At 45.5% G+C, this 14238-nt stretch overlaps 1 protein-coding gene across 1 annotated transcript; it reads right to left on the bottom strand.

The window, feature by feature from the left end:
- Positions 1–5347: 5347 nt before the first annotated feature.
- Positions 5348–6399, bottom strand: LOC131126187 (homeobox protein Hox-B1b-like). The gene is made up of 2 exons (XM_058068453.1): positions 5800–6399; positions 5348–5665 (listed from the first exon to the last, which is right to left on the bottom strand). Exons 1-2 carry the CDS (start codon positions 6374–6376, stop codon positions 5370–5372), a joined length of 873 nt encoding a protein of 290 aa, XP_057924436.1. The 5' UTR covers positions 6377–6399; the 3' UTR covers positions 5348–5369.
- Positions 6400–14238: the final 7839 nt, after the last annotated feature.

Below are 14238 nucleotides of genomic sequence, written 5' to 3'. Positions count from 1 at the left end.
CACACTGTCACTGGTAAAATGAACTGTCACCTTGCATTTCTCAACCTGCTGGCGCCGTCGAATCGGCCGCTTTGAACCGTACGACGTGACACTGATTGAGTTCTGGCCTTCCTCTCCCCGGGGCGCTCCAGGAAAGGAAGCCGCTCTCACGTGGCTGTGCCAAGCGTGGACGCATCCCGCCCCGTCCCGAAACCACATGCGACTCTTCTCCCGTCGGCGCCCCTCGTTATTCCGCAGCTCTGCTTCGTTACGCCGCCCCTCTCCTCGTCTTGTTTTTCTTATGCTGGGAATCGGCGGAGGCCATGACAGGCGCGCAACGCAGGAGGAAAACTATTAGAGCTGCGCCATTTGGATCCTGGAGGCAATCCCAGCGAGTATTAAGACGTTAACCCTGCCCAAGTCACCTGTCTCTCCCACTTACCGTGCTGACGGGGCGGGGAAAAGATGCGGCCGCTGGGGGGACCGGAGAGCGATGGGACTTGGGGTCGGCTGGCTCTTCCACATCCAATGGAGCCTGACGCCTCTCGGGAGGGGGGGAGGGTCGTCAAGCACCTCGCAGCTCGAGTTAAGTGGGGCTTTAGTTCCGTAACAAAGGCGGGGGGAGAGCGTGCCGTTCATAAGCAGGCGGCGTTTCTTTACCGTACAGTTGCTGTGGAAGGCCCGGCAGCAGGCAGATCAATGGCCAGCATTTAGTCCGTTGTCGTTTATTGAAATAAAGCTGTCATTTCATGGAGTCGGCCGATCATCAATATTCACATTATGATATATTTCTGCATATTGAAAGTATTAAAAGGCATCATTGGTGAACGTCGCATCATCAGCGCTCGTTTGAAGTCAGATTTTGAGAAAATGTCTCGTTAGCACCGAGGAGTAGATAAGTAAGCGGCACCCATAGTCACCTCGACGCCCCTATTTTTCTTACATCACATTGCGCAAGCTATGGTATAGGTGCAGGGACATCCTGTAACAGTCAGCTGCCGCTAGCCTAGCTAATTAGCCTCTCCAATTTACGTATTTTAAACTTGCCAAAAATGTACCACTTCCACACGGAGTGAGAGGATAACCTTATTAACCTTTATTCCATTCATGTCTTTTGCAGCCATGACATGTCGGCTGGGCTCCGCTGGCTCAGTAACCGCTCTCCATTCAGACGTAGCATTTAATTATTAACACTGCAACCATTTTGCTCTTTTTTTTTTCTTCCTTGTTGCTGTTTATGTTTTTTGTTTCATTTCATTTGTACAATGTCTCATGGGCCAATACAAAAAACTAAATCAAGCTACAGGCTGCAAATGGCTGTAGTTTGGGCACCCCTGATATGCAGGGTGGCGTCATTAGGCCTATTTTATTTTAATGTTCTTAAGCCCCCCTAAATAATTTGAGATTAAAAAAAAAAATTTATTGATTTTTTTTTTTTTTACAAAAAAATCTCTGACAAATTTCATATAATCGGGCAAAAACAGGCTAATAAGCAAGCCAATAAGCAGGCTCATACTAGCCTACTAGCAGTAGTAATAATCAGAAGAAGAATAATGATGATAGTAATAGTAATAGGCTAATTAATAAGATAATAATTGATGATAATAATTGATCGCTGACAGAATGGTTGCAGAGCTTGAGCAGCGGTTTTGCAATGTAAATGTAATGCAATGTACTTGTGTAAATTTAATGGTGGCCTAAAACAATTGAGTATTTCTACTAAATCCAAAAGTGGGAAAGTTATATCTTATATTCTTGTTCGTTATTTGTTTTGTTTGGGTTTTTTTTTTAATTTTTTTTGACTGTCTACTACATTCATTCATATCCTATGCAAGCCTCCTGTCCTCAGAAACTAGTGACCAAAGAAATGTACACTCTATCCAATGCGTTTTGTATTATGGGGGTGAAAATAAAGCTCCCCATCTCCACCGTCTTCTCCAACCCATGCATGACACTCTGTTGCAGCGGGTGTAAACATTTGGGGACAGCCCGTATATTGGCAGGTACAAGTGGCCCCCATGAGGGCAGCCATAACTGCGATGTAGCCCACAGCGAAAACGAGTTGGACACCCCTGCCTGTCTTGTAACATGATGGAACAAGCTTCGTTTGTGCAATTAGAGCAAATAAATCTTTGATTATAAATATCAGAATACGTCGTGCCCCCTCGTGGTGACAAGGTTAGATTGAGGCACACAACAACAACAATGGCATCCTCCGAGGAGGCATCTGTGAGATGAGCAACCCCCCAGTCCTCCCATGAATACTGGACCCAGTTCCCCTTTGAAGCGGGGGGTCCCTGCCGGGTGACATGCGACAGAGGAACTGGTCGAAAACCAAGGAAGTGAGCCTTTGCAATAGACTTGTAAAAGAGCCGACAACAACTGCAAGCAGCATGGGGTACAAACGCTGTTTTTGGAAGGGGAGGGGTTGCGGCCGGGGGGGGGGGGGGGGGGGTGTCAAGGTAGAGATATTTATTTATACTACTGCATCTTTTAATAGGCCTCTTCTTTCCGTGCAGGGTGTGCTACCTGCTCCATTTGCCCTCAGACGCAGGGAGACCTTGTTGTAATCCGGCGGCGAGAAACTCCTCCGCCTCCCGAGGTGAACATCTGTCTCCGAGGCGTTGGCTGCAGCGCCGACTCTGACACCTCCAGATGGAGAGCCCGCTGGGAGCGTTGAGGTATGACCCACAGAGATGGCGGGGCTCACACCCCCACAATGAAATCCCACACTTGTCTTTTGCACTTTTGCACGCTCCGCTTTCTTGTTGTCGAATCTGCCACCTTGACCCGTATTGATGATCACCACCCCCGTCCAATCCGCCCTCACACACACACACACACACACACACCTTGGCCTTGTGACTTAGCTGGAAAACTTAGCTTTGAAACTGAACTTTTAAAAAACAAACACTCTGTTGCCGCAATTCAGAAATTCATACCTGCCAATAAAATATTGGTTTCAAAAAGCAGATTGAGCAAATAAATGTCAAAGTTAAACTTCGTTTAAAAAAATAAAGTCCAGAATCCAGTGATGGCTGCCACTCAACCCCGTCTGACATTCATGTCCATGTCAGTCACGTGTGCACATACCCAAACGCGGTCTCAGAAAAGCAACCGGCAATTTCGAGTCATTGTCTGGTTATGATAGGCTGCACAGTAATCCCTCCTTTATTGCAGTAGGATTCCTTAATTATAAATGGAACGTTATTGTTGTAAGAGCATAGAAAACGTGTTTACAACCTTCTACATATGGTTTTTAACATTATTAGAGCCCTCTAGACATGAAATAACACCCCTATAGTCAACTTTGACGCTCTTGTTACCCAATATAGTGGAGAATAATAAGACATATAAGACAGAAAACTTGTTTACAACCTTCTAAATATGTGTTTTCGCATTTTAGAGCCCTCTAGACCTGAAATAACACCCCTATAGTCAGTCGTACACTCCTATTGCCCTATGTAGTAGACATAATGGGAGAAAATAAGACATGGGACAGAACCTGTTTTACATCCTTGTGGGTTTTTAACATTATTAGAGTTCTCTAGGCATTGAATAACACCCCTATAGTCAGCTACACACTCCTATTGCCCTACATAGTAGACGTAATAGGAGAAAATGAGACATGAGACAGAACCTGTTTTACATCCTTGTGGGTTTTTAACATTATTAGAGCTCTTGCTTTCTAGACATGAAATAACACCCCTATAGTCAACTTTAGCATTCCTGTTATCCAATACAGTAGATGTAATAAAAGAAAAATAAGACATATAAGACCTACAAAAAACATTTGTGATCTTCTAAATAATAAAACATTACTAGAGCCCTATAGACATGAAATAACACCCCTATAGTCAACCTTGGCACTCCTGTTATCCAATATAGTAGATGTAATAAAAGAAAACTAAGACGTATAAGACCTACAAAAAACATTTGTGATGTTCTAAATAATAAAACATTATTAGAGCCCTCTAGACATGAAATAACACCCCTATAGTCAACTTTACACTCCTATTTACCCAATGTAGTCGACATAAAAAAAGAAAATAAGACATTGTCATGGGTTACGGCCGCAACAGAAGCCGGTGGTAGGGATCGCTGTGCCTGTTGTGAGCTCATTCAAACCTGCAGTTAAAGTCTGGTGCTTGTGTGTCTCCCCCCAGCATTACAGTAACCACTGATGCCTAGCGACCCGTGTAGAATCCTGCATGTTTTTCAGTTGGATTGTACTTCATTTATCTTTTTAATGTGTTTTTAATGCGTGCTGCGTTTGTGTTACGTTTAAGTGGAGCGTGATTTCCAGTGTTGGAGCAGGAAGGGTTTACATGCTTATAGAGGACATTCGAAAGTTAGCAGGCAGCACATTAAACGCGGGAAACTATTAGAAAACGCAGAGTGTGCTTCAGTTGTACAACTTTTTTCAACTTTAATGTCATTAAGAGAAGCTGCAACATGGCTGCTTTTGTGTTTATTTGCAACTTTGATAAAAGGACTCTCCAAAAAAAAAAAAAAAGGCCTCCAGCGGCCCGGTCCGAGCCACCCCGTTGTCTTGACAGATTGACTCCGCATTCATTTGCGCCTGAACTCTTCATGAACCTCGGCTTTTGCAACAACAAAAAAAAAAGGCCACCGACAGGCCAGTGCTGCCAGGCCAGAAAGTGTGTGCACAAACCCCCCAACACCCAGTGCAAATATTGAAACGGCCGCCCCGTCCACCATCAGGCCTGACTCGGCCGTCAGGTCCGGCAAAAGTAAGCGCACGACGCATTTCCTCTTTGGTGTGTTTCGGTACTGGAGTGTAACGGACTCCACTGTAACCTGTCAGCTGCATGCAGCGGGATTTGGGTAACAAATCAAGGGTGAGACTCGGCTCCCTGGAGTTTGTTGTCATGTTTAGAGCCCCTGGAGGTATGTGGAGGTGAAGAGGTCACCGAGAACCACCCCATGTGTTGTGAAAGATTCCTCTTGTCACATTATGCAAGGGGGGGGGATAAATATAGACCACACTTTGCTTTCAATTACAGCATTTCTAATAATAATAATAATAATAATAACATTTAAATAAAGTTTTTTTAACTAGAAATAAACATGCTGGTGAAGGTACATTTCAAATGGATAAACTTTATTCAGCTAAAACCTGATGTCAAATACCCTGTAAAATAAATAGTGCAAACAATGACACTGCGGGCCAGTGCTTGGCCACAAACAGCATAATAAAAACATTTTTTTCCATCTTTTACAAGTCAACAAAAATCACATTTAGCGTCAATACCCTGAAATTCCGCAAGTCCTCGTGCAGTTAGTTAGTATCATTTTATTTCCCCCAGTTTGGAAGGCTTCCCCCCTAAAAGGAAATGGCCGCTCCGGCCATATTTTTAGTTCACGGTTCACTCCGCGGCCTTGGGGGGCCCCGTGGGGGTGTCGGGGTGTTTCTCGGCGGCCGTGCCCTGTAGCACGCCGCAGCCCAGCTTCTCGCGCTTCTTCTGCTTCATCCTGCGGTTCTGGAACCAGATCTTCACCTGCGTCTCGTTGAGCTCCAGACTGGCTGCCACCTCCACCCGCCGGGCCCGCGTCAGGTACTTGTTGAAGTGGAACTCCTTCTCCAGCTCCGTCAGCTGCTTGGTGGTGAAGTTGGTCCGGATGACGTTGTGCTGGCCCGGGACGCCGAACTCGGACAGGACCGCTGTGTGAAGAAAGGCGTGGAATGGAAGATGGACAAATGAAAGTCATGGGGCTGTCTTGGGAGACGTGGATGGAAAATGGAGCGGACGTTAATTGACGACGTGTCACCGTTGTGTTCGAGGCGGGGCGGCTCACCTGTTTTGGGGGGGTTCCTCTTCACTTTCATCCAGTCGAAAGTTTTGGAACTTTCCTCCGCTTGATCCACGTCTCTCTCCTTGTGCTGGGCCGCCGCGCGCACGTAAACGCCCTCCGGATACTCCGCGGGCTGCTTCTGCTCCCCTCCGCCGTAGTGGAGGTACTGTGCGCCGCCGGCGAGCCCCGGCCCGCAGCTGTCCCTGGCGTAAGGCCCCATGTTTGTTCCGAGTGGCGAGACCTGCGCGTGCATGTAGCCCCGGTCCTGTTCTGGAGCCAGGCCGTACTGGTGGTGTTGGTGTCCGTACTCCAGGGGGGCTCCGTAGGCAGAGTTGCCCGGCGGCTGCTGAACGAACTGCAGGTCCAGGTTGACGTGCGCCTGGTGGTGGTGGTGGTGGTGGTGCCCCGGTAGGGTCTGGTGTGACGTGGGCGAAGCCGCGACCAAGCGTCCGTCCTGGGTGTAGCCGTCAGTCGTCGTGCAGGGATTGGACGTCACGTATCCGTGGTTCAAGTTGTGATATCCGGCCTTGAAAAGGTTCTGGCCGCGGTTGCACAGAGGGTAGTCAAGGTAGGAGTTCATCGTGTTCGGGTCAAGACAGAGGACTCATTAATCGCCGCTGCCTTTGCCCTAACCTTCTAGATAGTATGTCAAAGCTGTAAAAGTGCCCTCCACCCCTCATATCACCTTCCTGACACGCCATGTGACCGGCTGCCGCCCAATGGGAGCGCTCCCCGGCCACTCTGTCACGTCTGCCGCGCTCGTCCATCAAACGGCCTCGCATTTCCATGACAAATGCTTCAATCAAACCCGCTCATCCATCTGATAAGAACACAAACATGGGGACACGCATATAGAAATGGCAAATAATTAGCCCTCTTAAAACTCTTAACGCGCAAACACAACACCGCTAATGGGGTGCAGGGACGTCAAACGCCGGTACCACCAAATTATATATACCTGCGCTAAACCGTCCTTTTCGACTAATCGCTTTATGGGATTAAATAAATGCAACTATTAACGCAATGTCGTCGACTTATTTTGACATTGCTATTTCAGCCTTTTTCAGCTATTTCATGCTCCTGACTTTTGGGACTCGGTCATCCATCAAGGGCTCTTTAAAAAAAAAAAAAAGACAGCTTGTGTGCTGTGATTTGACCCTAAAAAGAACAATGACTTCTTCTTCTGTGCCTTTTTAGCATCTTATGGATTTGAACAAAGTCATTTCCATTGTTTTGATTTATACTTGCATTGCAATTGTCTTACTTTGGGCTTGTCTCGTATCCAAATATGCATATCGATGACTAAATATATAACTTTAGAGGTGCAATATTAATGCTAAGAAGTCAAGAGTTGTTTTTGCAGGAAATGTGGGTGTTTCTCTACAGATGTGTCAGTTTGGGAGCGAGCATGATTCTGTCCTGGGGGGTGCAGCTTTGTGACAAAAAAGAAGCATGGAAATCCTCATTTGGAGCCTGCGCGTGCGCAGTGCCATGCGTGTTGTAGTGCGCGTCAAACTGCGGGTCGTGAGTGAAGCTAGCGGAGGGATAGTCGGGGTAGTTCTGCGGTGGTCGCCGCTGGTGTTGTTGCCCGAACGGGAGCAGAGGCGAGGCCGGCTGGAAGTCCCCCCCGCCTACGTGCACATAACCCAGGCTGGAGAGAGTGGGGCTGCCCGGGGCCGAGGGGGAGGACCGGGGCGAGGAAGGGGAGGCTAGGCCCAGCTGCTGCTGCTGCTGCTGCACACGCTCGTCCTTCTTCTGCTTCATCCTCCGGTTCTGGAACCAGATCTTGATCTGCCTCTCGTGCAGGTTGAGCAGGCCGGCCATCTCCACCCTCCTGGGCCTGCACAGGTAGCGGCTGAAGTGGAACTCCTTCTCCAGCTCCACCAGCTGCGCGCTGGTGTACGCCGTGCGCGTCCGTTTGCAGGCCTGGGGGGTCGAGCTGGGTCCCTCGGTACTGGCTGCGGTTCGGTCCCGGAAACGAGAAGTGGAAACGGCCTCGTTAATAATAATAACATGCCCCCCCCTCCCCCTCCCACCCCCACCCGAGGCTGCAGTAGACATTAGACACACAATTACTGTTGTCAAGTGTTGAAGGGTGGCTATGGCTATGTCAGGGGTACCAACTTTTTAGTGAGGGGCCATATCCGGAAAAGGGATTATGATAGTTTCAGTTTTTACATTAAAAATCCAAAGTATGTCAATCATATCTGAACAAAACATTTAGTGTTTTCTTTTTTCATAGATGGCAAATCAGTAATAATCATATAGGCTAGAATACCTCATTGTTAAGGACTTTATTCCATTTTCTAAATATGCTAAAGCCCAATTAACAACTACTTTCTAGGCTAAAATGGCCCCTGTGCCGCACTTTGACCACCCCTTATTATTGTTAGTGTTACATTATAATTATTTTAGCCTACTTTAGTCGTTTACATTTCATTCTATAATAATTTCATTAGCATTTTTTATTTTAGAATTTTTATTTGTATTTAGTTTTTTATTTGCTCTATTAACATTTACCAGCCTTTGGTGCATTTTTTTAATTTAAATTAATTTTATATCCATTAATCTTAATCGACATTGTGAGTTTTGCCTTTTGAATGATATGTAATAATAAATAATAATAGGAAATAAGGAGCCTGGTACTAAAACTGTACCATTGATGGGAATTGTTGCAAAAGTAAATCACTGGGCATTACTGGCCTTTTTGCTAAGATAATAATAATAATAATAATCAAATGTCCTAATGTTTTTTTCTACAAACCTGAGAGTCTCCTGTCGTGTTTTTGCTTTGCGTGTCTGGACTCTTTCATCCACGGGAAAATGGTCTTGCTCGCACCGAACGTGTGCTGCTGCTTCTCCCGCTTGCCGCACGCAAACGCATCACGCAGGAAGCTGGGCCGGCTGCTCTCCTGCATCTCCATTCCACGCGCACGCACGAGGGGGGCCCTTTGACCTTGTGGTACGGGGCTCCGGCAGCCCAAATGTCACATGGCAGCCTTCCAGAGAGCCTGAGAGAGGATGCAGGAGAAGCGGAGAAATCAGGGAGGAGACCGAATGATCCATCTTATCAACTCAATAGCGAGCTGACATGAATGGAGAGCAGCGAGCCAGGGCGAAATATTTGAATTTCAAAATCTCACACAGGATTTAAACAGGCTGCAGAACTGCTTTTTGGTGCAGATTAAAATCTATTCTGAAGTGGATTATTATGAGGATTTTGGTTTCAGAGGAAGAAAGCGTTAGAAATGTGCCCACAAATGACAGCCACACTCAAAATCAGTCGCACTCAAAAAAAAAAAAATGAATGAAACATCAGAAATTGTTTTGGTTTCTGCATTTAATACCCCGCCCCCCTCCCGTCCCTATTTGGCCTGTTCATAAAATAGCAGCAACATTTTAGTGGAGAACGAATGGGTGCCACCAAACAATCCGTCCATTGTGCGCTGCGGCTTTTGTTTAACGCCAACAAATTGCCATTAAAACGTCTTAGCCGCCGCCGTCTTAATTAGACGAAGCGGAGAGGAGGAGAAGGAGGAGATGAGGAGAAGAAGGAGTGTGGAGGCATGCAGCTTTATGAACTCTGCTTGAACCGCGCAGGCTGAAGTCAGGCTCGTAAATCATAAAGACACATCACCCGGTCTGCTCCTGCCTTACCTCCAAAACCTCCATTCATCCCGCGCGCGCACGCACACGCACAAAGAACGGCGCCTCTCACCTTTCTTCACGTCCTCAAATTAAGAACAATACCCCCCCCCCCCCCACACCCAAAAAAATAAAAAATAACAAACAGTCCCAGGTTTTCCTCTTCCTGCAGCTTTTGGAGGTGTTTGCTGCTAGAGTGGAGTGGACAATGTTTGTGCAGCTCACACACACGCCGCCCTGCACCCCTCCGCCTGTGCGCGTGGTGCGCGTGCTCGTGTGAGAAGGAGGTGTGTGTATGTATGTGTGTGTGTGTGGGGGGGGGGTGTTCTACCCATCATGCATGCAATGCAAGCCTTCAATGATAAGGCTGAGCTTTTGGTATTTTTATTAGCTTAAATGGCTAATAGGGAGGCCAAGCTAGCTTAAAGTCTTTGCACACTTCTGGTTTTGCGCGCGCACATGTAAAAAAAAACAAAACATTATTTATGTACGTGTTACATTTGAAACGCCCCGTTTATTGCTGACGTCATACGTCACCATAATGCACTATTTTTTTTTTGTCTGCTAATGACGTCTTCTTCTTCCTTACGTCTCCATCCAGAGTCCGGAGGAGGCCTGCCCCCGGGGGGGGGGGGGGGGGGGGGGGGTGCACACGCGCAGGGGGATCGATGGGGGTCTTTCGGGCGGCCCTTTTGATCACTCATCTTCACGATGGAGTTCGATGGGCGATATTGGCCCGGCCGAGGTAATTTTTAACTGATTAACGCCGCTGAGCATCTTTGATCTTTGAGGTGTGACCCTGTCCCGCACGTGTGCTGTATTTTTAAATGAGTGTGACGTAACGTACGACGAGCAAAAAAAATCCCAGGGACTGTGAACGCAGCATAAAGCAAGCCCCCGTATACGACCTGATTTAATGAACGTGCCCGGGCTGCACTTTGCATCACATCCTGATGCGCAGCTCTGACGGACACCTTCTCGTGCTCATTCACCCCCCCCCCCCCCCCCCGAGACTCCCAGCAGTCACGTGATCAGATTTATGGCTCCCTTTTGAGGCCACACACACGCAAAAGTAAACAAATAAACCATAAAACATGTGTATAATCTATGAAAAAGCGTTACAAAAATAGACATATATCCCTCCCCGCCAGAACACACAAGCCAACGCGATGATACAAATCATGTTTTTCCCGCCAAAGAACAATATTTAGTAACATTACTCAATAGTGAGTAAGCGGTCATGTGATTTTTCCCAGCCAATTAACTATGACAGATCTTTGAAAATAATGAAAAGGTTGCCTCTAAGTATAATAAAATATATACAGTCATGATGTGATATACATTTATGTCAAATACTATCATTCATTCACACAGTGGCTGTAATAAATGCGTTTTGAGTGCAGTAAGCAAAGTGAGGGAACTTACCTTTGCCAGATCTTGTCCTTTCATGCACACACACACACTCACACACACACTCTATTGCTGCTGTTTATTCGTGTCCCTGCACACTCCAGCTCCTCCTGGACTGCAGCAGACGTGAATGGAGGAGGTGACAAACGATGCAGTGAACAATGGCCTCATTGAAGGCCTTCCCTTGCTGCAACTTTCACACATGTCATCTTTGTCTCTCAGGGCGGCCCGGAGAGGAAACACAATCACGACTCTCACCCTGGAATCATACACAAGGCAGCGAGGACGGTACACAAGTGACCTTCTTCACCTGCAGATGCCCCAAAATGGGCCCAAGTTGTTTGTGTGCAAAGTGACGCCTCCATTACGGTAATATAGCAAATACTCAATACAGAGAAAGTACATACAAGAGTACAACTTTGATATATTTTTGATATTTTTAACATGTTTTTATGGACAACACACACACACACTTTTCAGAGTTAATCCTTTGGCGTGGACATGATGGAGCAAAACTTTTTGTAGCTTAATAAAACTTGATTTTAGTAATATTAGTGCTCTTGTAAAATTGAAATAATATTGCCTCAGTTTAAAAATATAGCTATAAACTATATGTATATATATATACACACATACATATGCATATATACGTGTGTGTGTGTGTGTGTGTGTTTGGAATTTAGAGGGTGCCAAAGTTCGAAAGTTTTTTGGGGGGTTTATATAAATGAAAAAAATATTTATATAAAAATTCTCCATATGTATCTTAAATGAAAGTATTGTATATGAGTAATATAATAAGGAGTTTAGAGGGTGCCAAAGTTTGAAAGTTTTTTGGGGGTTTATATAAATGAAAAAAAATTATATAAAAATTCTACATATGTATCTTAAATGAAAATATTGTATATGAGTAATATAATAAGGAATTTAGAGGGTGCCAAAGTTTGAAAGTTTTTTGGGGGGGGTTATATAAATGAAAAAATATTTATATAAAAATTCTACATATGTATCTTAAATGAAAATATTGTATATGAGTAATATAATAAGGAAAATGAATGTTATCATATAGTGGCAATATAAAATGAATTGTATTCTGTAGTAGCCATTCTTAAACCATCATAGCCATACCCAAAGGTTCTGGTCTTTTGTTCGGGTTTTGGGTTCTTTGCTGGTCATTTACCAAGCCATTTTTAAAAAAAAGTACACTTGGTATGTATGTATCTATGGTACTCCTGAAAATGTACACTCGAGTCCAATCCCCAACTCCCTTAAGACGGCTTGAAGAGGAATACTTAAGTCAGAGGAAAAGTGTCATTAGTCTCCAAAAGCATCCTCCATCCTCAACCTCCAAACGGCTGAAAGTGCCGGGGATTAAAGTCTTTATTGGCCCGCTCGGGCTGCTGCTGGGACTCGCTAATAAAGAGCATGAGCTTCCCTAAGTCCCTGTCCTTCCCTTCCTTCCTTTTTCCTTAAGATAAGAACCCAGACTGGGGAAAATAAACATCCATCATCCTGCAGGCCGGTCTGAGGCGCCCTCTGCCGGCAGGCGGGTGTCATTGCACAACCCCCATCAGCCTAACCCTTTGACAACTTGACTCGTTTTATGTCTTTATTTCACGGTTATTTCACCATTTAAACTTTTTTACTGTGATGCTAAGCAAGTCAGGTGACTAAAATGTTTACTTTGGTGGGGGTCTATTATTTGAAATGTTATTGTTGCAGGGGGGGAAGATGAACCGTGGGAACCTGGGTGGATCTTAGTTCAGATGATACTATTCGGAGTGCTTTGGTTTGTTTTTACGGATGATATATTTACCGGAAGTATATTCCTGTTTTACATCCAAACATATTTCCGGGGGGGGGGGGGTGAATTTGCCGGGAAATATCCGGCGTGAGACAACCTGTGCAGTGCAAGGTGGCGCGTAACGTGTGACGGCTGCAACCTCGTCTCCTGACCCGGGGATGATCCCGCCGCCATGAATTATGCATGAGATCCGGCTCCATATTAGCCCTATCAATATGCAATAGTCATTAGGATGGCCAAATTGCCACTTAATATAGTTATGAATATGTGGATAATGCCCCCCCCCCTTTATTCCTGTAACTTTTCCATCAGAAATCCAAACCAGGTCCGAGCAGGCCTCTTGTGGAAGTACTTCTATGGGTGGGGAGGGAAGGGGGCCATCAATCACGGCTGAAGTCCTCCACGTTATTTTACCACCAAATAAAAAAAGCATTTCTGTTTTATTCTATTGTGTTAATTACGGTAATACGGCTTTTTAAAATGTGGAATAATAATTGCAGTTTAAGCGGATAAAAACGGGAAGGAGTGAAAAGCGGCGAATGTGATCTTTTTATGGCGACGTCGAGGGCCAACGTGAGCGGCCCCCATGCAGTACCCGGCCGCTGCAGCCTCTGCGGTCTCGTGCGCGCCGTTAAAGCCGTCAGCCCCATTCATGCCTGTGAATTATATTGAACATTGTCTACTCCCCAAAACCATAAAAGCAACTTTATGGACACCACGTGACTTTCTCTGTAAGTCATATAGAGCTTTACAATCTTTTGCTACTTTACAAACGTGTCTGCTCTCTCTTTGGATATTTCACAGAAAGTCTTCCTGCAAAAATGAGCCCCCCCACTACCACCACCACCACTGCACAATTACGGTAAGTTGCTTTTTTCTACATCTTTCATGGTGTTTTTTTTTTTTTTTTACTGGATGCACCCCCCACCCTCCCCTTGGAAAGTTCATCATATGTATCTTTGCACACCGTGGGAGCAGAGAAACTTTTATTTCCAAGCGCTATGCGTTCACGTACATGTACAAAAAGCGTATCGGCGAGAAGAAAAAAACAAAGTTGACACCACTGCCTACTAAATATCCACACAATATAACCCTCAGGAACAGCTTCATCACCGCTAAACAACCAGAATAGATGCACAAAAATGTCCTACACACACACACACACACACACACACACACACGCAGTGAAGACCCAAACTAGCAGGAGAACCGACACTGAATCGTTTTCATGGGTCCGGTTTACATTCAACGAGAAGAGCAGCAGCTTCTTTTTTTTTGTTTGTTTGTTTCATTTTGGAAACGCTCCACGTTTCAAGCGTCCACTGACTAGAAAGAGCTCAAGTTGAAACACGTCCATGGAGTAGGGGGGTAAAGATGATGGGGGGGGCAAAGACAATGAAAAGGTCCAAGAATATTTACATCAACATCAGGACACCTAAAGATATCACAACTAAAAGCACAACTTTCTAATCACAAGAAGAACATGCTGCAAGGTGCCGCGCTTTAGAGCTTTACAGTACTCATGGATGACTTTTTTTGGGAATATTTTACCGTTATTATTATTATTATTATTATTAGAATGATTT

This window comes from Doryrhamphus excisus, chromosome 3, assembly GCF_030265055.1.
Source record: "Doryrhamphus excisus isolate RoL2022-K1 chromosome 3, RoL_Dexc_1.0, whole genome shotgun sequence".
NCBI lineage: Eukaryota > Metazoa > Chordata > Actinopteri > Syngnathiformes > Syngnathidae > Doryrhamphus > Doryrhamphus excisus.
The sequence above is the reverse complement of the archived record's forward strand: the minus strand, read 5'-3'. Positions and strand labels throughout refer to the sequence as shown.

What these genes read in the sequence shown, in the direction of transcription:
- LOC131126187 (XM_058068453.1), bottom strand. Translation starts at nt 6,376, where the DNA reads ATGAACTCCTACCTTGACTACCCTCTGTGCAACCGCGGCCAGAACCTT. An exon ending in GAGGAACCCCCCCAAAACAG is followed by an intron (nt 5,666 to 5,799) that starts GTGAGCCGCCCC and finishes TTCTTCACACAG; the next exon opens with CGGTCCTGTCCGAGTTCGGC.